Here is a 26,152-nt window from a genome sequence, read left to right on the forward strand (position 1 = left end):
TTCCGTTTGTTTCTCCTTCCAAAAAGCACTCCCTTGTCCCCTCTTTTCTGCAGCATCTGTGTTTCCTGCTAGCAATTTAGCTTCCCCGCAGCTCCCTATTCCATTTAAATACTTTACAGTGGATGCATCTCTCATTCTGAATGGTGTCCCTGTAGGCTGCCAGGGAACTGGGGTGTTTTCAGAATAGAAACGGCTCTGGCAGAGCTGGGAGGTTTGTGTTTCAGAGCTGCAGGCCTCCAAGCACACACAAGTTGGTAACTAGTTTATGCAGTCATTTATTAGGCTTGCCATACGATGGATACAAAGAGGTTTAAGGTAGTACAGCAGCCTGCAGAGAACAACGTAGAAGGTGGTTGCTCCTTTATTTACTTGTGTTATCGCAGCATTTTGGAGTCTTAATCATGGACCATGTTTAGCAGTGTGCTGGACAGCATACAAATGCAGGCCATCGCAGGGCCCGTACCAACCACAGCTTGAAAGCAGGACAGAGAAATAAACTATGCATTTGGAAGATTAATAAAGATAACTATGCTTTAACTACATACAGGAGACAAAAACGAATTATAATTGGTAATGTGTAACACTAATGAAAAATGCAGATAAACCTCTAATATATATCACAGCAGCCCGATACAATTCTACTTGCTCTCTTCACCCAAGGCCAAAACTGCTTGGTGGATTAGGATTTTTTTTTTTTTTGCTGTTGTTGTTAATTAATATTCATCACTATAGTGGAAAATGGATTAATAGAGTTGAGAGCGGTGACTGTTAATGGAAAATAGGAATTTCAAATGTTGGTGAGATCTTGCATAGACTTCGTTCAGACTAAGTTGAGCCTCTGCAAAGTAAATAAAGCTGTGTGGCCAGTGCTTGGAGCAGAGTCTGCAATTTAAAGGAAAAAAAAGGAAGCAAATGATAGCATATCTTGTAAACTAAAGCTATGACTCTTGCTTTCACTGTGAAAATGTTACGTTAGAAAAGGATTCATATTAACCAAGATGGTTATATAATAGCTATCAGAAGTTCAGTTGGTACTGAGAAAATAATTTTTACTAAATAGAAATGAGGGGGGGTTGGAGAACATTTTAAATGTTTATTTTTTATCAGTGTTCTGTGGCACAATCAAACCTCTTAATAATATGTTGGTGTTACTGGATACTTTTCAAATGGCATAGCCTCCATTTATACCAAACGCAGAAAAAAAATGCACTAACAACATTAAGGCAGAGACAAAAAAAGCTTCTTAGTCAATAGCTTTTTATCTAGACAGGTTTGGTGTTAGGTTTTTTTGTTTGTTTTTTTTTTTTTTCTTTTTTTCCTGAAATTACCATTCACTGGTGAAGACTTAGGACAAATTAAACACAAAGTGCTTCGATAAGTATCCAGAGATCCAGTTGTCAAATTGTGTACATGGAACACTCATATGAGTGGGATCATTCAGGAGACTTCTCTCTTGTCCCCTCGTATAAGACCAGAAGTAGTAATAATCTTAAAATTATGAGATCTGAGGGTATTCTGAAAGTGTGTTTTTTCCAAGGAAAAGGAAAGGAGGTAGCAGTTCAGTTTCTACCCAGAAACAGTTCAGTCACTAATTACATGATTTTTTTTTTTCTGTGGGCTTTTGTCTGCCTATGCTCCAGTACAAATTCATCAGTGCGCAATTTTATTAAGGCTAATCCAGTTTGCATCTTCATTTAGTGGTTGATTTGATTTTATCAACACTGCCCAGAGGTACTGATAGAATATCAGCTTTCCTTAGATTAATTATTTCTGCTCTGTCCTTGAGACATCTCCCAAGAAATAAATTTATGGGGCAAGGGAAGCCTCCTAGAAATATCACTATTATTCATAGTAACTAGTTTTTCAACTGTGTAGATGAATGATATCAAGAAATAGATTATTTCCTTAGTTCTGGCTTGCTGTACTCACAGGGAAAAATTGATACATAAATTCTACCTGACAGCTCCCTGAACTGCTTGCTTTTCAGCCAATTTGTCAATGATTTTTGAAAGTAATAGTGCACAGTGATCACTGCAAATGACTGAAAATAGACAAGATGCAGAAAAGCTTCAAAGCATGATGGTAGAATGCCTAAAATCAGGGAATCTTTTACCAACAGGAACATCCCTGACTTTTTCCTTCCACTTGTTGGTGGTTTTTGACCTGCTAGCACTTAACCAAAGTCGACTTGAGCTTGTTAGGCATTTGAGCCATTGAGTGTGACTATTAGCAGTTAAATTCCTTGTGACCGAGACGTTTGTTGAATTTTGCTGTCTTGTTCACATTTTCCCCAAGAAAGAAAAGATTGCTGCAAACTGTCCTTAGTCTCACGGCTTTAAAAAAAAAAGGCATCCAGCAGTATTACAGGGATGCATCAGCACACTTTTGTGGTGTTCCTGTTAAGTGCCTTAAAGTCTTGTTATGATGTCTGGAAATCACACCATCAAGAGAAATTTTTCCTGGGTTGCTTTATACTAGTTTTGGTCAAATTTTTTCCCGAACTATTGCTACAACAGTGTCACAGAAACTCATTCTCTTCTACTTCCTGCTATGCGCTGAGTGATTTTTCTTCATTGTACAATGAGTACTGCAAAGCCCAAAACAACGGATGAGCCTGAAGTACGGTCTGCACAGCAAGGAGGTGGTCACAAAGACACAACTGCATCTCATCCTTAAAATTATTATCTTGTGAGGTAGCACCCAAGATATTTTCTAGGACTAGTTTATCCTTGGCTATTCTCAAGGGTTTTTTTCTTCTACTGGGATTTTTTAATCATGTAGGGGCACAAATGGGTAACTTTAAATTCAAGCTTCAATCTCAGAAATTAAATTAATTGTAGCTACAATTTGAGTGAGAAACTGCACATGGAAGTGCTTCGCAATACTTTTAAGTGACCTGTTTATTTCAGTAAGTTCTTCAGAATAAATATTCACAGGATGAGTGATCTAGGACTGGTTTTGAAACATGCGTTGTCCAGTGTAGATGATCTCTGTTTCTTTTCCAACCAAAGAGTAGGAATGAAGAGTATCAGCTTTTTTTTCAGTATTGTACTAGCCACATTCAGAATTTTAGTGATTTATAGCACCTCTGGTTCTGGGTAGCCAACTTGATGTCTATAAGCAGAATATGATTCTCTAAGGAAGAGAGAGCAGAGTGCTTTGAAATTGTCCACCTATTGAAAGTCATAAAGCTTCTTGGCAATATAAGTGGAATATGTGGGGCCTGCTGGGGCTTTGATACAATCTGGGCACTGGACATGACCAGTGTCAAGACTGAATTTGTTCTATGCAAGAATTTTTGGATACAGGTTTACAGGTTAAATTTGAGCACCCTGAACCATGTAGATGCCCCTGCCTTAGGAAGAAAAACCAACGGGGGTTGTGTCATCTTTTTGAAGCTTGTAAAAGCTCAATAGCAAAGCAAGTTTTGAGCAAGATGGAGTCAGAAACAAAAAAGCTGAATTAGCCAGTTACTCTTTGAGTGAAAATATCCCTTCCTCAGCACACTGAATTAGATGTGTGCACCTACCACAGTATAAAACCATAAATAAGAATAGTTACTGTGGAGTAGCTTGCATTAGGTAAGTTCTTCCCCTTGCTTACCCCATGGCAAGTTGCCTCTACATTTTTATTCTTATAGTGTTTTTCATTGCAACTTGAACTGATTTCCAGCATGGTAAAGGTGAGTGGTGTTTGCTTTCTAATGCCTACGAAATATTAGTGAGTTGTCTCCTGTCACAGCAGTTTTCTCAATGAAGTAAAGCTTAATTTAATGAAAGAAATTGCACTAGCCAGCAGCTGTTACTTATGTTTTTATTTATAGCAGTGTGCTGCTTCAGTTGAGGCAGCCTTTTGTTTATCTCATGCTATACTGCTTCATAGTAATGTATTTCTTAAATGTGTAAGCACAGAGGTAATTCAAGAAAGAAACTGTAACTTTGTCCCTGGGGCTTTTTCTGTTTAACATGACTACAATGTATATTTAACTCAAAAGGTAAATGCTACCTTTCTGATATCTATTTGTCTCTTCACTGTACACTAAGTTTTCTTTAAGGCAAATTGATGAACAAAAAGGAATAACTGTACGTGGCAGACACTAATTATCCTGCTGCAGGGAGCTCTGAGATCACACTGAAAGGGGCAGAGGATAAACATTTAGAGAACAGACAAGAAGTGTCTCAGGTGGCAAAAGTGGAGTAGAGGGGTCTCACTGGATGCCGTTTACCACTAAGGCTTTATGTAAAGGGAATGCTGCCTTTTAACTAATCTGGAAAAGGGTGATTTAAAAGCAGTTTCTAAAGTGCTGGTCCTGCAGGATTTCTGAACTTTCAGCCATATTTTTACCTTGCCTTCCCCTCCCTGCTCCCACCACCCTGTGAGATCCCTTCCTGTAGTCATTTGCAGCTAGGCAGCCGAACTTAGTAAGGAGGCATTTCTTCTAAAAGACCATCTCCTGGCACTTTGCCTCTGTCAGCATGAGGCTGCTTTTTGTCCCGGTGGGTGGGTGGTGAAACAATTTCTTCTGAAAGGTTTCTTGATTATTTTCATAGTGCTTTTGCAAATGTCTGTAGTGGGTGTTCTTTCTGGGTTTTACCTGCATGAATTTTTACTCTACTGAGTGAGTTTGGTCCCTGTCCAGTTCTGTATTAAGCAACCCGCACAGAATTGCTTTCAAGCTAATTTAAGAGGCTTAAAGAAGATTGATGAGGATACCTCTCCAATGAAAGGAAACCTCAGATCCTGGGGATTTGTTGTGTAGTGGTCATAGTTCTCTATTACTTCTCCTGACTTCTGGTTTGTCCTGTATATACAAATACAAAAACTGCTGGTTAGGAAGAGCTGCTCTTACAGGTGGCCATTGGCTGGCTGCCAGAGATGTCCATGGAGCCACTGGTGGTCTTATACTTGGGTCCGTGCCACTGCTGCAATAAATAAGGCATTTGGCTTGTGATGTGCTATATGGTCTTTGGCTCTGGCCTAGTATCAGGTTTTTTGTAAGGTCGGAGGCAATGAGGGATTGAACAGGCTGTGGGGAGGTGGTGTGCACAGCAGCGCACAATTCTTTTCGAATCAATGAGATTTCTGCCCTGACATCTCAAGGAGGGGATTTCTCCCTGCCTGCCAACGCTGAAGTGTTCAGACTTGCTGGTATGAAGGCAAGGTCTCCGTGGCTTGACTTGCTGGTGTGAAGGCAAGGTTGGAGGGGTTGCTGTATAGCATTGTTCAGCCTCCGGCGCCATTACCTCTGTACTTAAATACAAGTTTGAACGCTCTGATGCCACTGTCTGTGTAAGAAAACTTTCTCCAGGGACTGCTCCCTTAAGTTTGCTCTTCCAGACATCTTTCAAAGATAGTCGTCCGGGGATTTTTAAACTGGTGAGCCTTTCACAACGCATTTGCGACGTTTGGGAAAGCATGAGCAACGTTAAGTAATTTACTATGAATTCCTTATGCTTTCCTTCCCTAAATCTCAAAATACAAATCTTGGTATAAGTGTGATGAGAAATTTTCTTTTCACACTTAACGAAGGAAATACTTTATGTGAAACTGGATGCTTGAAACGCAGTTCCAGGAAACAAAAACTGAAGCAGTTGTTCCCTTTGACCGACCACTCAACGCAGCCGTGCGTGCTTCGCTCATACCTGCGTCTGCTGGGACTCAACGGGATCCTATGCTCCTCCTCCAGCGCTGCCTCTGGCTTGGCGGGGGGTACAGCAGCCATGTGTGAGGGCAGCTGCTCTTCTCTAGAAGCAGAAAACAATTGCTAAATTTCACAAGACTGCTCCGTCCTGTATTTGTTTCAAATGAAAAATAGTTATCTCAGTAAAACTGTATGGAAGACATTGGAACAAAAGTAATTTTAAGGGCATTGTCATGGTGTTATTACACCTAAATTATTGAGCACACATTTTTAATAAGGAGTCTTCCAGCATGATTTATATGCCTTTTTAGTTGCTTTTTGTAAAATTCTTTGGCATTTCACACAATGAATGTCAATCTAATGACAAGTGTAACTCTTACCTGGTTTTGATCAAGCACACAAAGACATGGAAAGAATTGATATCTCTGGTATGTAGTACCTAATCTTGAAAGAGAGGTTGAGAGAGACATTTTTAGAATCACTAGTGGCTTTCTAAGAATAATTAGCCTACTGTGGCTTAGAGAGCGTTTTCAAGTCCCAGAAGTCAAAGTTTCTTTTCATATGTAAAATTCATGTATTATCTGCAGGAAATAATTCTTTCTGAAAAGCCAAACTAATCACTTTTTAATTGGATTTTCATTCTCTTTGCCAATAACAAACGAGGCAGAAAAATTATGACAGGTTCCTAGACATTCAGATATTGTTCACAGTTTAAAAATATATGCATTAGAGCTGTTTAGATAAGATTATTTTTTATTTGTGTTTTAAAATGTTTTTTGCAAACCTATGTTGAATCTTACCTTTATAAGGTTAATTTTAAATCTGTACACATTTGGGGTTGGCTTTTGCTTAGAAGGATTTTTGGTGTTGTAAGATGATTTCAGGTGTACGCGCATTTTTTCCCCCAACCAGCTGTAATTACATACATCTTCTAATCACCCCACTATATAAACAGAGGAAACATTTCTGAAAGGGAGAAAAAGTGAAACTGAATACTCACAAATTGCTGAGTTTTTTTAATTTTTAAAAATGGAATTTTCTATTCCATTTCAGTAGTTTTACGTATTTTTAATGATGTGGCACAGGCAGATTAGTTTTTTTTCTTTTTTTGCTGTGATGATTGTGTCACTTCCTTTAATATTCAAAGATACCAATTTCATATTTACTCACCAGAGAAGTGCATAGTGGATGACTGGCAAAATTATTTTTAGTTGTGTGTATAAGTCTCGATGTCTGGTTGTATCAAGTCTATAGACAAATGAAAGAAAAACTTGGTCTTCAGCTTCTCTCTTCGAAATCCTCTTGGCTTTTCAAAAGCAAAAATACTTAGTTTTGCCTCCTGGTGACTTGAGGTGGAGAGGGCGCTTCTTGTCACTGCAGAGGCAGACGTGGATAAACTTAGAGTCTTTCTGAATTTAGGTTTGTGTCTACAATGCTGTCTGATTGTTCCCCTGTTCCATAAGGGAAGATTCACCTAACATAAATACTGCGCATTTAAAGCAAATAATAACTGGGGGGGCAAAAACCTCCCCAGGCAGGAATGTACAGAACTTCTTTATCCTACTTAACTCCTGATTAAATTTACAAATCCTATCATGGTGCCATTAACTGTATTTACTTGCAAAGCTTACTCTGTAAACTGTCTTGGAAGTAAACTTCTGTTGTCTTTTTTAGTTGAAAAGGGAGTGTAAATTGCTTTCAAAAGCTAAGTTCAAAAAAAAAAAAAAAACAAAACCACTCTATAAATATGTAAGTATGCACTAAAGAAGAATGGCTAAGGTTGCTGTTTGTATAGCTTATATAGCTTAATTTTCACATAGTTTATAGTAATGAGTAATTATACAAACTGCGTTGCTTTCTCCCTGGGTCATAATAAGATGAATAGGGGCTATAAATTTATGCCTCAGGTTCCGGCATCTGAATTGAAAGAGATTCTTTCTGGCATGAGACCGCTCTGCTGTGTGACAGACAGGGACATGAGCATGAGCCGAAGGTAGCTACAACTGCTTCAGGGCTGGGGTACTGCTCTGGTGGTGTGCTCCTCGAGTAGCACGAAGGGTTGCATGCAGCAGGAGTGCCCTGACAGCCACACAGCATTGCTAGTGCATTCCTAGAGGCTGAACGTATTTATTTTTATCATGTCTCTCCTTGAATGGAGAATGAATCCTTTCAGCACTCATAATAATATGCCTGAAGCATTGTTCTCCATCCTTTTCCCTCCCAAATCACTTTGCTCATTTGTCCTCTTATATGTGCTCATGGCTGTAGTGATACGAGTCGTTAGTTGAAAATATGAGAGCAATGAGTAATATAATGCGGCCAGTACAAGAGGATCACCCCTATCTGTGATAAAGCAGAAAACAGTAGTACCCTTTTACAAGCATTTACTCCTGTAAAAGCTGACAGCTTCTAAAATTAGGCATGAAATACCATCTTGGGAAATTCTTCTTTTTAGTGCTTGCCCTTTCCAGTTTACCTTAATCTTTGAGATAGAAGCACGCCCCTTTATTGGTTACATGAGCAAACCATTGGACTTGCTTCAGAGATAACACCTAATTTAAAGGTGAGATTGAATCAGTTGTTGAAATAGTCTATTTGGAGAAGCTTAAATAGCTTCGCATATCTCAGTGTCTCACTGAATTGATTTCCACCCCCCTCCCGTTTGTTCATGTTCGAGGGAGAGGTAATCATTATTTTAGCAGAGAGGAGTGAAAACTCTTAAATTGCAAATGTCACCTTGACATGCATCTTTTTTTTGTTGTGTTTCCATTTAATGGTATGTTATTCAGTCTTAACTGATGATGATAAAAACCCTGCTGAAGTCAGTTTTCAGAGGGTTGCTAAAAAAAAAAAGGCCCATGTTCAGAAAGAAGCAGGAAAATCAGTGGCGTCCTTTAATAATCAAGAAAGGACTGGCCAACAGCAGTAAGTGTCTGGAAGCATAGGAGGGATGGATGCTCACTTGGTGTGAATTGCCAGCAGCAACTGAAGTTTGAGAGAGGAGTCTCTCTGGAACTTCTCATCACCAGCCTCAGCAGTTCTCCTGTCCATCAGATATTTTATTTGTTTATAGAGTTCAGCTAAATACTTAAAATAAAAATCCTTTGTATTCTACTGTAGTGAGTTCTGATGAGCGCTTTGTCGGTAAAGATACAGTTGTGGCAGTAATTAGAAACAGTGATTTCATCTTTGTAAAAATGCCTTCAGGCTTTTGTTCTGAATTTTTCCATCTGCTGGGAACTGTGAAATACTGAACTTTATCTGGAATACATCTACAGGTTTTAGTGAAGCCTTCAGAGGTAGATGTGGTTTCATTTGAAATTTCTCGCATTTCCTTAGCAATGATTAAACTAAAATTCAATGTGATTATTTTGTTTTCAATCCACCATGTGGTTTTACATGTTTCACATTACAAGCAATGCTCAGAATAAACGTGTTGCAAAGGTTCATATTACTGTTGGGGGTTCATGTGTTATAAAAATAGATCCTGTTGATCGTGTGCTTTATAAAGCATGGTAGGTCTATTTCCTTTAAGAGCACAGAGGTTGTAAACATGCAACAAAATGATAAGGATGTCATTCTTCGTTTACTACTTCTTTGTTCTGATTAGACTAGAAGCTGCAAATAATGATGCTAAAACCAAAGCAATGAAAAGTAGCCAACGAGAACTTTATGACAAACAGTAAACTCCATTCACACCCACGTGTTTTGCTTGACTGGCAAAATAAGACATGCTGGATCCTAAATTAGAGCATGCAGGCAGATACATGCATCAAAACAAGATATGGGAACCGTGTTAAGCCATTGCAGTCTGTGTGTGTGTACATGGAATTTAGCTTATAAGTTTGCACGGTGCTGTGGCAGTAATAGAAAGGCACATGAAAGCATGTGCTGTGTGGATACTTGGTGTTTTGGGAGCTGATTTTCTGAAAGCCAGCGGGTCATTCAGTTGTCTTGCTGGATGGGCTTGGGGGTTCTGCAGCATTAGGGCTCCCGGTTCTAGCTGCTAGGTAGTGCTGGAGAATGCACTGAGTGCCACGGAAGTTTCTGTCATGGCTTATGTTACCACCTTGATGAGGTGCTGTGGTCATTGAGACAACCTGGAAAGACTGGCCAACGCTTAGTCCAAATGTCACCTTGACATGCATCTTTTTTTTTGTTGTGTTTCCATTTAATGGTATGTTATTCAGTCTTAACTGATGATGATAAAAACCCTGCTGAAGTCAGTTTTCAGAGGGTTGTTTAAAAAAAAAAAAAGGCCCATGTTCAGAAAGAAGCAGGAAAATCAGTGGCATCCTTTAATCATCAAGAAAGGACTGGCCAACAGCAGTAAGTGTCTGGAAGCATAGGAGGGATGGATGCTCACTTGGTGTGAATTGCCAGCAGCAACTGAAGTTTGAGAGAGGAGTCTCTCTGGAACTTCTCATCACCAGCCTCAGCAGTTCTCCTGTCCATCAGATATTTTATTTGTTTATAGAGTTCAGCTAAATACTTAAAATAAAAATCCTTTGTATTCTACTGTAGTGAGTTCTGATGAGCGCTTTGTCGGTAAAGATACAGTTGTGGCAGTAATTAGAAACAGTGATTTCATCTTTGTAAAAATGCCTTCAGGCTTTTGTTCTGAATTTTTCCATCTGCTGGGAACTGTGAAATACTGAACTTTATCTGGAATACATCTACAGGTTTTAGTGAAGCCTTCAGAGGTAGATGTGGTTTCATTTGAAATTTCTCGCATTTCCTTAGCAATGATTAAACTAAAATTCAACGTGATTATTTTGTTTTCAATGCACCATGTGGTTTTACGTGTTTCACATTACAAGCAATGCTCAGAATAAACGTGTTGCAAAGGTTCATATTACTGTTGGGGGTTCATGTGTTATAAAAATAGATCCTGTTGATCGTGTGCTTTATAAAGCATGGTAGGTCTATTTCCTTTAAGAGCACAGAGGTTGTAAACATGCAACAAAATGATAAGGATGTCATTCTTCGTTTACTACTTCTTTGTTCTGATTAGACTAGAAGCTGCAAATAATGATGCTAAAACCAAAGCAATGAAAAGTAGCCAACGAGAACTTTATGACAAACAGTAAACTCCATTCACACCCACGTGTTTTGCTTGACTGGCAAAATAAGACATGCTGGATCCTAAATTAGAGCATGCAGGCAGATACATGCATCAAAACAAGATATGGGAACCGTGATAAGCCATTGCAGTCTGTGTGTGTGTACATGGAATTTAGCTTATAAGTTTGCACGGTGCTGTGGCAGTAATAGAAAGGCACATGAAAGCATGTGCTGTGTGGATACTTGGTGTTTTGGGAGCTGATTTTCTGAAAGCCAGCGGGTCATTCAGTTGTCTTGCTGGATGGGCTTGGGGGTTCTGCAGCATTAGGGCTCCCGGTTCTAGCTGCTAGGTAGTGCTGGAGAATGCACTGAGTGCCACGGAAGTTTCTGTCATGGCTTATGTTACCACCTTGATGAGGTGCTGTGGTCATTGAGACAACCTGGAAAGACTGGCCAACGCTTAGTCCGCTTTTGCTGGATACAGACTTGATTTGGTGATGAATTCCAGCTGCATGTACAAGTGTTGAGTAGTCAGCTTTTTGCTGTTTTCACAAGACTTAGTAAAAAACAGTGTTTTCAGCTATTCAGAGTTTACCTTTTTGACTTGAATCTGGTGTGTGGAGTGACTCCGTTGAGTAATGTTGTTAATGCTAATGTATTAATACTAAAACCAAAATACTGTGACCTTTTAAATATCTTTGGCCTTCTGCTTGTGATTAAATGTATGTTTTTACAAGCAAAGGCTGTTGCATCAACTTATATAAAGGAATTCTCTGATTTCAGTGGTACAAGACTAGATCTTCAGAGAGTTTTGCATATTTATTTGGTAGTAACATAGTGCTCTCTTATCAAAAACAATGTAATGTTTAGCGGGGTCTCACTAAGTCAGCACCCTACCATGAGTTAGTTTCTTCTCTGTCCACTGTTCTCTAATGTCTGAAACTTTGAATTTTTAAAAAGGAGACATTTTTAGAAATTATTATGTTAGATTGGAAATCTGGTTTTAGTTCTGTTCATTCTCCTTGCAAGCTCAGTCTTTGCTGCTTTCATATATGATGGGCCATACAGTTCTTGCGTTTTTATACCACCAGTCTTCCCTTGCTGAGAATTGTATTGGTTTTGTAGCATTTTCTTAAACCCCCTTGTATGTAGAATTGATGGATAAGATACATAAAAATGATACTGTCAGACCTTCTGTATTGTCTCATTTTGATATGTTTTCCAGAGCTATTAAGCAACCAAGCAGGTGATGGCCATTACCAAACCTGACCTGGGCAATTGGTGCAGATTGCTCGGAAAGTTTTACCCATTGGACAGCATGGAAGTGATTGCTTCTGATTCTTGTTAACAGCAGTCGTGGAGAGTTAGGACAATAACAGCATTTCAGATTTCTTTTTCTCTTGTCTTAGGTTTTCTACCCTAGCAAAGATGGTACTAAGATCCCGATGTTTATTATTCACAAGAAAGGAATTAAATTGGATGGTTCTCATCCCGCCTTCTTGTATGGATATGGAGGCTTCAACATATCGATTACACCAAGCTACAGGTAAGCAGGGTAATCTGTTCCTTCTTCTGAAGCATCTGGTATTAACAACTGTCGCAGACTGAGGGCAGGGTGGGCTATGAATCTGACAGAGTAATGCATTTCAGGTCCCTGAGATGCAAGGTGGGGGCCAGAAGGACTGCACTTCAGTGTCCAGGCATCATTTGTCTGCTTTGTTAGTTCTGATTTCAAGGGTTTTGCCCAGGGTCACAGAAGAAATCTGTGTCAGAGCAGAGAAGTGCTGTGCTCTTCTGAGGTTTACAGCAGGCACCCTTTGTATTGCACCTTAACCCTTCCTGCTTTGTCACTGAGCTCAACAGAAAAACATATGGACATACTGCGGTAAGCAAGTATTTGAGCCCTTTGCTGAATTAATAACATAGGAAGGTTTGGGGTTTTTTTTCCTCTAAGTTACACAATTACCTATGTCTAAATATTATAGAAAATGGAATATTTGTTTAAGTTAATGTAAATTAAATTATAAAAATTAAGATGTATTTTCAGAAGCAAAACCCTACTGTGTTCCCATGTAATCAGGAAAGAGGAAGGATGATTCTGTCTTGAGATGCACATGATATGGGCGCTGCATATGCAAAGCAATGCATTGTAAACCAAAAAGGCTGTATGCAAAACAGGATTTGTAGCAGCCCTCAAAAGCCATAAGCTTTATTGAATAGATGATCTCTTTAAAGAAAAGGCTTATTTCCTCAGCAAGGGGATTTGAATAGACATACCAAGAGGCAGCAATTGTGATATGTAAGAAATACTCCTAGGCAAGGCAGAGGAAAACAGAAAGGCAAAGGACTGAATGGAGAGCAGGTTTTCAGATAGTAGAAGAGCAGCTCACCAACACAAAAGTAATTTATTATGAAACCTTCCTATGAGGTTTAGGTGCTACCAGTTTTGCTGTAGAGTCAGCACACTTCAAGAAATCCTTTGTAGTGCTCACTCTTCCAGGTCACTGCAATTGTATTTCTAAATAGCATTTACAGTTTCTCATCCTTTCTAGCAAATATGTTGTCTAACAATGGACCTCTCATCTTGTGTTATGATTATTTGAGTGTTTTTTATCTGCCTTTAAAGCTACATCTTTAATTTCCTGTGGTTTTTGCGAAACACAATTATATAGCCAGAATAGGTTTTTAATTCTTTTTTAGATTGGGCTCAAGCACTTATTTATTACAGTTTATTGTAGATGCTGAAAACTGATAAAACTTACAGAGTTTTCTTTTTTGAAGTAAATATTACATATCTGTTGATTTAAGATAAAATTTCATGTGCTGCAGAGCTGACACAAGCTGGCTGCTGGCAAAAGGAGAAGGTATCTCATGGTGCTGCCTTCCACCTCCCATTCCTAGGCCCTGGTGCTTGCTGGAACCTTTGCTAAGCTGATTTGCCTCACAAGAGTGGCAGAAAACTATCCCAGCAAAAAGGGGTGGGTTGTTCTCTGCCATTTTGGTAGGTTAAAAATTGACTCTCGTAGGAGTCCAGCAAACAGCAGCAGGAGGGTGCAGCTGACGGTTGGGAGAGAGGAAGATGGGAGGTGGGAGCAGTGACCTGTGTCTTCCTGAACCGTATGAAAGCTTTATTATACAGTTCATAAAATAAGGATATGAATCGTAACAGTCCCATAAAAGTAAATGCACAGAGAACTATCAGTCACCTCCAGATCAAAATACATTGACAATGTAAATAAAACATGATTGGCCACACTTCCCTCCTCATTCTCTCCCTGTCATGGTAGCATATCCCTTCTCAGCCTTTCTCTTTCGAAAAGAAGAATAAGAAAAGCCAAAGCCTTCAAATGCATCTTTATGGTTAATAACCTGAGAATTGAGTACTTGGCGAGGAAGTGTGTTCCAAAAGCAGGCAGGTAAGATCAGGGAAAGGGAATTGTAATAGACAATTTATGCCAGAAAGGCAGGACATCCGGTTCCCCCTTTACCTGGCAGATTCAAGTAACATTGACTACGTTCCTGTTACTATGTACTGCAATATTCCACGAGTAGTTCCCATGTCCAAGTGCTGCTCCAGCTGCAGCCCAACACCATGATACGGTCATTTTTTGTAGGTGACCACAGGCACGAGTGCTAGAAAGCAGCCACAGGATGGTCAAGGCTGAAGCTTGCCACATAGTTCACCTGACCCTGAGCCGAGGCATGGCTATGAAATCCAACCGAGTAGTAGCCTGCTTACCTTTAAAAAAAGCAACCAAACAAAAAGTTCCTGGATAAATATTCCTGATTTGTTATCTGAACTTAAGGCTCTTACAACTTTTGACAAACCACTCCACCTTCTCCTTTCCAGTGGTTCGTTTCTGTCCTGTATTTCTTCAAGCCAGTACAACGTTTTCACACTGGTATTTCACACCTGTTAACATGAGCCAGCTCTCTGGCTTGGGGAGCTTATTTCTGCTTAATCCAGAAACTGATGTTGCTTTTCATTTATTCCCCAACACAAAAAAAAAAGAAAATAAAATCTTTTTCACCGAAAGCAATAGAAACAAACCAACAGGTTAGAGGATCCAGAAATAACTGTGAGAATGATAGGCCAAAGTCATTAAGTCAGTTACAGTAGTGGTTTATTTTTTAATGCAGGCATAAATCTTTTGTATGATCCTCTGGACTGAAGAGCTGCATTTGGTAGCATTTTGAGTACAGTGACCGCTAGAGCACTGTCATTAATTATATAGTCTGCATGGCGAGTGCAAGTTAAGGCTGATGGAGCTGACACCGGTGGCTTGGCAGAGCTGCTGGGGAAACACAGCACAAACGCACCACTGATGCCTCAGATTCAGCTAATTACCCTTCAGGAACCAACGTGTTTCCCTTCACTGTTCTGTATGTGCCTCTGTGGGTACAGGAGAAGCAATTTCTACTGCATCCTGAAACACGGCTGACTGTGAAGCAGAGTCTGAAGTTGCATTTCACTGCTACAGGGCCAGGTTGTACCAAGCCTTTGAGCAAAGAGGTGGTGCAGGGATAGACTGTAAGCCCACAGAAAAATCAGGCAACGTAGCAGCCAGGGGTGCAGAGTGCAAGATTACTCTTTTTCAGTTTGTTACCTACCACTTCTTCCTGCTCCACAAAAGCCAAGAAGGCAGCTGGGTCCAGTGACTCAGGATTTTTTCCCCATCACCAGCGTGCTAGCCTGCATTTCTCTGTCAGCTGTAATACTTGACAGCTGATCAGTAATTCTGGGAAAGTATTCTTGCTCCCTGAAGCACAGCTCCTTACGTTGTTCTGTACTCTAAAGAACAATACCCGTTTTCTTATTTTTTGTGTTATCCTCCTTAAGAGTGATAGGGTCTGGAAGGAACTCTCCAGGGAAGGAACTATCTTCTGCTCCCTCCACTGGCTCCTTCCTGACCCTATTGCCCTTTCCTTTACTCTTTTTCTTTACCCTGCTCCCAGGAGAGAAGGAAAAACAGGGATAATGAGCAAAAGGCTATAGAGACTTCTGGGAAGAGCAGGGAGCCAGACTTTTCTCTGCAGAAGGAGACATTTTGTAGGCATACAGGGCAACTGGGCAGTTTGTTGTGACTCAGACACCCAAGATGACTTGAAATCAAATCTGGAAGCAAGAATCCACCTGGAAGAACACAGGAGTAGCAGTGTTATGTATGAAACTTTTAATTTTGTGCTGTCTGATCACTTGGACTTTTTACTTTTTTAAAAGTTAATGAGTCCTGATTATATACTGATAAAATCTGGTTCCTTGAACTTAAAAGTCACTTTGAGAAAGCCTGTTATAAGCTCTAGGCACACCTACCTCAAAGTTAGGGTCCTGACTCACTTTCCTACGGACCATACCAGAGTAGGTATTAATTAATAGTCACTGGCAGTGACATTACTAGGTGTATTCTTGGGGTATATGGGGTAATGTTTTCTGAAGTGTCTAAATCATAGTAGTATTGCTGAGAGTGAGCACAGATACACTAAACTGTACTTTTAATTTGGGCAATATAATAATTGTCACCAAACTCTGGACTTTATCCCACTGAGGGTCTGTGCAACAGAAAAATTGTTTGCTTGTGGAAATGGGGACTGGCTTCTCGTAATAAAAGTGCTGTGCATCCTATGAGATCCTAAGTCACTCAGACTGCTCCAAAAATTATCATCAAGGTACCATCTCTGTTAGAGGAGTCCACGGACAGGATAGGATGCACTCAGTACTTTGGTTTTGTGTTGCTCACAGATTCTTTCCTGGTTAAATATGCTGATCCCTCAGACGGACACAGTTTCTTTTAGCAGATGGAAGAGGATGGACTCTGTTCTGGAATTTTTTATTTTTAAAATACTCTCAGGCAAGCTCTTACCTTACCTGCAATTCCTATACTTGCTACCTTTGATTACTAGGAGATAAAGTAAGTTTGGACCAAAAAGTTTCTATTGATTTTGTTTGGGACAGAGACAGGGAAAAGAAGTGCAGAACACTCAGAGGTTTTGTGGCTCTAACATACCAAAAATTAAGAAGCCACATTCTTATGAGGCAACTTACTGTCAGGCCACTCCACATTATCTGCGTAGCAACCTGTCGAAATTAGGCATTCTGGAGTTTGGCAGAATAATGCTCTCTGACCTTTGTATAGTGTGCTTATAGAATGCCCATCTTGCATCTGATCAACATGCCACAGCAACCTAAGGAAAATACAATTCACAGTGATGGATTTCAGAATTGATTTTAGAGAAGCAGAGATAATTCATGCTTCCTGAGCCATCTGATGGCCACAGATAACCAGCCTAGGTGGAAAGTTTTCCCTTTGATGGGTTACGGAAATACAGAAATCTCTTATCAGTCAACCTTCTGCTTTTCTTTTGGTTTCCTTAATCCTTGGTATATACGCTCAAGAACAAGTGCCAGTACATAGATAATTGCTTTGGGAGGTATGAAAAATATACCTGTTTTGATACTACATCCACATGAGGCACATTGCAGGACTACTGTCTTCTAAGACATTTCTGATAAGCAGTAGGGAGACTTAAAGGTAAAAAGGCCCAATCATTGCTCTTGTGGTTGAATAGGATTAATTTCTGCAGGCAGTGGTTTCTTGCATGAGCAAAGATCTCAAGTAAATAAGAAATATAAACCTACTAGATGGAAAAAAAAGACTCATCGGGATTAAATTTTAATATTTTACTGGTCTCCTTGGCATATGTGTGGTTTGCCATCTGGAGCTTCTGCTATGTTAAGCTACTGCCTCAACAGATCAGAGATCTATTTCTCCTCTTAATTGTTAAATGTAATTTAAATTACTTCAGTCCCTTTTAAAAAGATAGCAATAGCTTTGATACTTTTACAATTTGACATTTTAAAAAAAAAATTATGCTACTTTAGCTTTCATCCACATTCTAGAGATACTAGGGAAGGCAGAACTTGTAATTTTGTTTTTTACTATTTGTTTTGTAGTTAGCAATGCAAATGGAAAATAAATAAGGGGATTGGCCAGAACTTGACTGCAGACCCTGGCACAAAACAGTGGCAGAAGCAGTTTTTCTTAGCAAACAAAGGTCCAAAAGGTCCTTGTTACAAAGGTCCAAAAAAAAAAGGATATTAAAGAGAAGTTGAAAATACTTGCTCATAAACAAAGATCAAGTGCTGATCTTAAGTCTTAATTCTTTGCTTTATTCATTTGGGGTAAGCCTTCCTTTCCTCTCTGAAAAAGCAGAGGACCCCCCAGAAGAGGAACAGCTCAGAAAGCTATGGGGGTCCAGTGGTACTGCATAGCTCCAGTCCCCACTGAAGGCTTGGAAGATGATAAAAAAAATGTTGACATGTCCTGAGGGATCTTGTGTTAGGGAGAACCACTGACCACTCTCCTTCCAAAATGCAGAACTAAAAGAAGATGAATGGACCAGCACTGATTCCTTCCTCTCCTGAGGCTGCAGTGCGTTTCATTTCCATGGATAACTATTGAAAAAAGCCTGGCTACTCAGTTTGCCATCAAGGGGGACTTCATTCACAATTCCATCACTGATTTGGGGAGAGATCTTTCCCTCAAAGTATTTTTCTAGAAGTGGCAGGCATATAAAAATTGGAAATTAAAAATAATCCTCTACCTGTTTGCTCTTTCAGTGTGTCAAGACTTATCTTTGTGCGACACCTGGGAGGTGTTCTAGCAGTGGCGAACATTAGGGGCGGTGGTGAATATGGAGAGACCTGGCACAAAGGTAAATCAGTCCAAGTAGAGGAACAAAACTGCAGGCTTAGCGATGAACGCGACATCATTTTCTCTTTGCTCCCTCTTCTATACTCACATCTCCTTTTGCATTTTACTTATTCTGTAGAAAAGTAATTTTTTTCCTTACTCATACATTAGATTTGTACTTTATCCAGTGTTACCTGATGTTTTTCATTTTTGCAACCTACTTAAAAATAGTTTTGCACAAACACAATATTTTCCAAGAAAATGATTGCATTTTTTAAAGCAAGATCAAGTTCCCTAGACTTCAAATCCTCAGATTTGAAAATGCAGCTATTAGTCTTGAACTGATTTTCGAAAAAAAAGTCTGTCTATATTGCTTGCTTTCAGACACCTTTTTCATTATTTGCAGGTGCACATGGCCCCACAATTCTAGATCCCCAAGACAACAGCACTGACTATTTAGACTCTCTTGGAATCACACAAAAAACCCAAACCATTTGCAGAACCTTACAGAAGGTGTGAACCTTTGAGTTCAGAATGTATCTCTTCCAGATTGTTTTTGCACAATTTATGAATAGACCCTTTTTTATATCTAGTGAATGTGATTGAAGTTTATATGAAGACAGTCAGCTCCACAAGTGCAGTGACATGTCATCCCCTCCACACCCTCTTAGGGGGTCCAACTTCTTGTAGGCAAGCATTTGACCTTTTTAAGCTGACTTTTACACTGCAGGGAAATCAAGTCATTCACTACAAAACCCTGTCAATCTCTTTTCCCCTTTTCTTAATACCTTTGATGTATTTCTCTCCGTGTTTTTCTCATTCAATCCTTGTCCTCACCATTTGATTGTCTTTGTCTGCTTGCTTTATTGTTGACAATTTTCTACGTCCCTTCACCAGAAGGAAAAGCTGGAAAAAGTCCTACTCATCTCTGTGATATACCCATCATTATTTAACGGTGACACCTTATTCATATCCCAAGAATCTGGTGGATAAATTGCTGGAGCTGTTGTCAGCAAGGCAAATGTAACAAAACAGTGGTGTTTATGATGCAGCAATTTGCCATGGAAGTAATTTGTAATAACTTTTTATCAAACAAAACGGTATTCCCAGATCATTACATCTTGGTTTTACTATTTCATCTGTGGTAACTTTTTGTCTGGGTAATTTCCTCACAATTGAGTTAAATATGTAACAGTTTCATAAACAGAAGCTATATATGCTTGCATATACAGGATATTGTTGCTAAAGATGAAGTAGCCTTCATTAATTTTAATTTCTCAATTGGTTTGTAATAGGTTTTAATAAAATTTATCTTGGTATGATAATGCTTCTTTGGTCCACCTATTTCCTGCTTAACTTTGGCCCAAGTCTTGTATTGCAGTTGCATAATAAGATATATGTCTGTTCCTTATGAATTCCAGAAGCCATTACAGAAGTCTGTTTTCTTGGGTTTAATTGTATAGATAGGATTCTGACCTTACACCAGACCAGAACTTTGAGCAAAGAGTAAGATGTATTTCTCCTTTATTTCCACACATTTGAAGACTTTTTCTTTGTCTCAGTATGTGTCTCTGCAATGGTTTTGTTAATGTGAAAATGATGTGTGTCTGTTAGAAAATTAGAAATTTACCAGTCCCAGTTCTACAAGGTCTGTATGACTAAATGTCACAGTTATTGTACCAAACTTTTGCAACATAGAAATGAGGCATCCAGTGTAAGCTGGGTGTCTAAGATCACTGGATGGACAATAGAGATAAAGGGACACTTGCAGATTATAGCTCATCTCACCTGTTTTAGGGTAGAATTAATTGTCCTGGAGGTTCCTGGACCATAGGGGGAACCTTAGGCTATTAGCTTAGAATAAACATCCAGCTTTTAAACAAAGTAGAAGTTCCCATCCCTGGAAACATTCAAGGCCAGGTTGGACGGGGCTCTGAGCAACCTTATCTAGTTAGCGGTGTCCCTGCTCACTGCAGGGGGGTTGGACTAGATGACCTCTAGGGGTCCCTTCCAACCCAAACCATTCCATGATTCTATGAACTGGAGTTCCACTTCTGCATCTGCTGAGCCCCTCTTACCTGGCTGGGCTTTGCTACAGGAATATGAGGATTTTCTTCCTAGTTCCCATTTCTTACTAGCATTAAATTGCTTGAGAAAGAACATATCAGGTCTTAAGGTAGGATAACCTTCTAGGAGAAGCCAGTTTTGGTCTCTTCCCAAACAAGCATCTAAAGCAGGAAGATTATGAGATATGGTCAACGGTGAGTTCTCTAGGTTGATATTTTTCTGCTCAAATAGTTGAAAGATTATAGGGCAAAAGCATCCATTTCCTTCCCTCACCCACCCTGCAAATGTTTCTGTTTTGAGAACTGGAAGTCTTAACCAATGATGTCATATGGACCTATGTTTTCAGTCATGATTTATTCCTCATACACCTGATCACGTTTGGAATTTTGTTCAACAGGATGGCAGTATCTTAAGCATTCTCATATCGATAGTTAATTAACAAAATTTCAAACCAAGACACAACTCTGAAGTCCCTTTTGAAAACAACTAACAGAAAAGAACCCGTAAATTACCAGCCACGTACTCTTATGTTCAGGAAATTAGAAATGCTTATTTTATATAGTTTATAAGTTGAAGCTTCATTGCCTTAAGAAATTGTCACTGAGTTTAATGCTGTTGAAGTCCCATTAGATCAAACCTCAAGTGGATTGTATGTGGTCAATTTTGTATATATTTTGCAATGCAAAGCTTTTAGCTTTAATTTTACTAGTTACAAACATTAGCTGGCACTCACTCCACAGTATAGGTATGTATTATTCAGAGTTTCTGAAAGCATTAGAGTTATTGACAGAACCATCTCTGTTGAAAGAATCTTTCATTTTTGCTGTCTTTCTGAGCTGCATCAATTATTAAAATGTTCATGAAACTGGAATTGTTCCCAGGTATTTTTGCACACATGTTTTTTTCTGAAGAGATGGTATCAAATGAATTTTATGGCATCAACTGACTTGTTTTATTTGTGTGCTAGGTGGTATCTTGGCCAACAAACAAAATTGCTTTGATGACTTCCAGTGTGCTGCCAAATACCTCATCAAGGAAGGCTACACATCCCCGAAGAAGCTGACTATTAATGGAGGCTCAAATGGGGGCCTCTTAGTTGGTAAGAACTGCTCATATATTTCCTGGGTTTGGTGCTGGGTTTATCAAAGTAACCAGACAAAAATTTATGAGATGCTCTTTTCAAAAGTTGCCAGAATGTCAGTGCATTAATATATACCAGGTGTTAAATATATGCAGTTGTACTTCATTTGCTGCTTGCATAGGAAGTTGGGATTCTGCAGTTTCTAGCAAAGGCTGATTGTTCAAGGCCATACTTGCAATTACCGTCTTGTGTGGTAGAGCTAACCCTGTGGTAGAATCACACAGTAAGTAAGAATGCTTTAAAAACCATTTGTGTTTTGGTTTTTGTTTCTTAAGGCTAACCATTACAAACTAATTACTGTATAACCAGAAATCAGCTATGTAGCGTCAGGAAACTTTGTGTGGTCTGTAGCGTAAGCCAGAATCCCATGTCCTGCAATCCTTCATCAAAGTTTCTCGTTCACTCTTTCTGTAGTCAGGCATTCTTGTTCTTAGAGGGCAAATGAAAACATGACAGTTCTGCGTTTAAAGCCTTTGTACAGGGACACGTAACAATTTGACTCTACTTTCATTGTGTAGTTAAAACATGACCACAAATAAAATCATGAATGCCTCTGGTGAGAAACATAAAATACAAGTACAGCTCCTTGAAAAAGTCATGAGCTTTTGAGGGACTGTGTAAATGTAGGACTTTGTTACAAATGCATCTTGTTCACATACACACTGCTGTGTTCTTAAATTCAAGGAAATCAATAGCCTTCTCTTAAACAGAAAAGCTTGTCACAAAAACGTCTTGTAGGCTGAGCAGTATTTAAAGAGCTACAAACTTTATTTCTGATTAAATCCCTGTATTTGAAAGTAGTAGAAGAAGGAGGGAGGTGATTTTGTTCAATTTTGAAAGGAGAAGGAAACACAAATTAATAATATCAGGGTTTGTTTGTGGTTTTTTTAAACAGTATGAAAGGCATGTGACAGTATGACAAGGTTGAGCTACTCATGAGGAGAAAAAAAAAGCATTTCAAGTTCATAAACCAGATTTATAGAAAATGAGCAGATTTACTAGGCCCACTCTTTGCTTGCTCTTCTTTTTATACTCCTCCCTGTTTATCTGCTGCTGAATATTGGCTCTATTGATTTTATTTTATTTTTCAGTGAACTAGTATCCAGCATAAGAAACAGGATTTGGAGTTATATAGATCTTTGGTCTAAGCCATCTTGGCTATTCCTGCATTCTTGCTTTTAAAAAGCTGTTGTTTTAAAGATAAATAACAAGTACATGTAAAGTTTTATTTTTGCTTTCTGCTTATATGCTTCTCTGTTACAGGTGGCAGAAAGTATTTGTGTATTGTAAGTAAGAGTGCCAATAGAAATGGATGAATATGGTAAAGGATTAAAGGGTTTGCATACCATTAGGAGTGTGAGCATTGCACAAGTCAGTTTTATGTGAGCATAAATATCTATTTGGAATTGCAATTAAACTTTCAGTGTGTTACATAGCTTCTAAAAATACTGTTCTGTGGTTACACGGACAGGATGAGATTCATCCTACCCAGCTTTAGTCATCGAAAACCCTGTGTTTCTGGCTGAACCAAGTAAGCTGGGCTCCTTATTTAGGTAAGGGGAAGCAAGTGACATCTGCAAGCGTGTATGTCATTCCAATAGGAGACAGGTGTTAGGAATCTAGACCTCCCTGCTCTGAAAAATCTGTTGTTAGAAACCTTCCCTCGCACTTGCAGATGGGTTACAATCCAGCTGGATTTCCGTGCTCTTGATGAGCCAGAAGGGGATTCTTGTAAGTGCTTTTCCATCGAAGCAGAACTAAATTTTGCAGTAGTCGTTCATGCGACACTACAGAGCATAACTCGTACTTTACGTGCAAGGACCCACTGCCAGATTTTCTCAGTTCTCATTTATTGAAGAAAAAAATGACAAGGAAGAGTATTGTCACTCTTCCAAAATACTGTTTCCTTCTAGTCTGACTAACAGGAGGTGTCTCTGAGGAGTGCAGAGCCCTGAGCTCTTGCCTCATTCAACTGCAAAACAAGACTTCCTTGTCCTGCGGTGTGATCCCAAAACTGAGTAGAGCAGCACAGCTGTGAGCTGAAAACCTCCGTTACGCAAGCGCAGTGTTTGACCTCTCATGCTTGCTCTGACAAACGGTTCTGAGGTTTTGAAATCTTACTTTTGTACTGAGTTTTAAAGCTCAAAGTATGTGTAGAGGAGTAAAATTAATGAATAAATCGTTGCTCTCGGTTACAGTTTATTAATGCATATAATTAAGTATTATGGCTAATTACAGGGGTGCAGTGGGAATGGATGAGTGTCTCCATAAATGATTTCTTGTTGAAGTAACTATTTAGGGAAACAGGAGCAGCATTTTTTTTATAAAATCCTGAGCAACACACAGTGCTTCAAGAGACACTCTGCAATAGAGAGTACTAAAATTAAATGCTATGATAGTTGTTTGGGCTTTTTTTCCTACCAGTATACAATTTATGTTCCTAAAAGGAAATAACACAAAGGGGAAGGATCTGATCAAAAGCTCCAGTTAAAAGGATAAAGAGCTTTTACATGGCAGGTATTTAAGGCACCATTTATACCTTATGAAAATGGCTCAGAAAGGACACAGGAAGAGTTAGCATAGTTACACATCAGAGATGACCAGAAGTAAAATTGCATCCTTCAGAAAACAGAATTTTCTGTTCATTTCTTTTTGTTCAAATGAAGAAAATAGGGTAAAGCATAAACTCTGACAGGAACTGACGAACCACAGGAGACTGATGAGCAAATTGCTTCCAATAGAAAGATTAGCAATGAGAGCTTTCTATGCACATCAGAAGTAGGAAGCTGGCCAGAGGATCTGTGGGACTTACAGGTCAGTGAGGTGTAAAAAGAGCACTAAAGAAAGGTAATGTCAGAGCAGAACAACTAAACGGTCTATTTGTATTGATATTCCCTCCTGAAGAGCATGGGGAGTTCCCTGCATCAGAGTCTCTTCATAGGGAAAGGTCTGAGGACTGACTCAAGTTGAAGCATCAGCAGAGGAGGTTTTGGAACAAATCAGATGAAATGTAGTGTGTTGCCAGGACCAGATGGTGCACACGCAAGATCCTAAGTGAACTCCGATACGAAATTGCAGGCTACTAAGCCTGAATATCTGAGGAACAGAAGGGGGCAAGTGTAATGCCAATTTTTAAACAGTTCATGGTGATCCACAAGCTAGCTGCAGATGAGTAAATCTGACTTCTCTAATGGGCAAACCAATTGAAACCCATAAGTAATAGCTGACATATAAGGAAGATTTTTGGAGGCTGAAGTTACATCTTGCAAATCTATTAGAGCTATTTGAAGGAGTCAGGCAGCATATGGTGCTTGTAACAGTGATCTGGGTGAGGAGTTACTCTTGGATTTCCAAAAGCTTTTGACAAGCTCCCATGCATAAGGCTATGCAAGAAAGTTCTTGCTGACCTGGAAGCAAGGTTGTGTTATTTATTTATAGAATAGAATCATAGAATAGAATAGAATCACAGAATGTTTTGGGTTGGAAGGGACCCCTAGAGGTCATCTAGTCCAACCCCCCTGCAGGAGCAGGGACACCTCTAACTAGATCAGGTTGCTCAGAGCCCAGTCCAACCTGGCCTTGAAAGTTTCCAGGGACGGGGCCTCCACTGCCTCTCTGGGCAACCTGTTCCAGTGTTTCACCACCCTCATTGTAAAGAATTTCTTCCTTATATCTAGTCTAAACCTACCCTGCTTTAGTTTAAAACCATTACCCCTTGTCCTGTCACAGCTGGCCCTACTAAAAAGATTTTCCCCATCTTTCCTATAGGCCCCCTTTAGGTATTGAAAGGCCGTAATCAGGTCTCCCCGCAGCCTTCTCTTCTCCAGGCTGAACAAGCCCAACTCCCTCAGCCTGTCCTCAGAACTATCCTGATTAGCAGGAGGCAAAGAGTGGGAACAAATGATCCATTTTCACAGTGGACAAAAACGAGGAGATACAAGAATTTGGGAAAGAGAATACCTATGTGTGGATGCACAGTGACTAGCTCTGAATTAAGAAAGGGATTCTGGCATCCATTGTAGTGGTTACCTGAAAATCTCCGTGCTCTTATTTCTTAAAATTCAAAAAAAAGCAGGAGAATTTGTAAAATCACCAGGCAACAGATGTAAATCAAGCCAAGAGAAATTGGAATTGAAAAACTTATTGCTACAGACTATGATGAACACTGGATGAGTAAACATTAAGAAAGGAAAATAGGTGTATTTACAGAGGATATGTGTTTTCATGGCTGTTTAACAGGATGGCTGGAGACAACTCCAACTCAGGGAAAACCTAAACATCTAGTTCAAAAGCTGATAATGTACAGGAAATATCTCCCGGTATTTGCTTAACACCCTTTCCCAGAGCATCTGCCAGTTGCTGCTCTTATAAATTGAACACTGAGCTATATGGGCCTACTGTGGTTATTTTTAAAATATTAGGCAAGTATTACTCTTAAAGAAATTGTCCCTTCCAGTAGTAGGAAGATGAAAATGATAAAAAAAGAAAATATAACAGTAATTTTTTTTATTAAAATGAGGTTACTCTGATTTTGTAATAGTCTGCTTT

General features: G+C 39.3%; 1 protein-coding gene across 1 annotated transcript in view; it reads left to right on the forward strand.

Annotated features, from left to right (window-relative positions):
• LOC104135572 (prolyl endopeptidase) overlaps positions 1 to 26,152 on the forward strand; it is a 110,924-nt gene that overhangs the window by 80,546 nt on the left and 4,226 nt on the right. Inside the window, exons 10-12 of the mRNA XM_035888812.1 lie at positions 12,115 to 12,251; positions 18,324 to 18,418; positions 21,431 to 21,562. Of these exons, the coding sequence (XP_035744705.1) occupies positions 12,115 to 12,251; positions 18,324 to 18,418; positions 21,431 to 21,562 (364 nt within the window). The remainder of the gene's footprint in view (positions 1 to 12,114; positions 12,252 to 18,323; positions 18,419 to 21,430; positions 21,563 to 26,152) is intronic.

The sequence above is a fragment of the Egretta garzetta genome, unplaced genomic scaffold, assembly GCF_000687185.1.
Source record: "Egretta garzetta isolate BGI_Z169 unplaced genomic scaffold, ASM68718v1 scaffold10, whole genome shotgun sequence".
In the NCBI taxonomy this organism is placed as follows: Eukaryota; Metazoa; Chordata; class Aves; order Pelecaniformes; family Ardeidae; genus Egretta; species Egretta garzetta.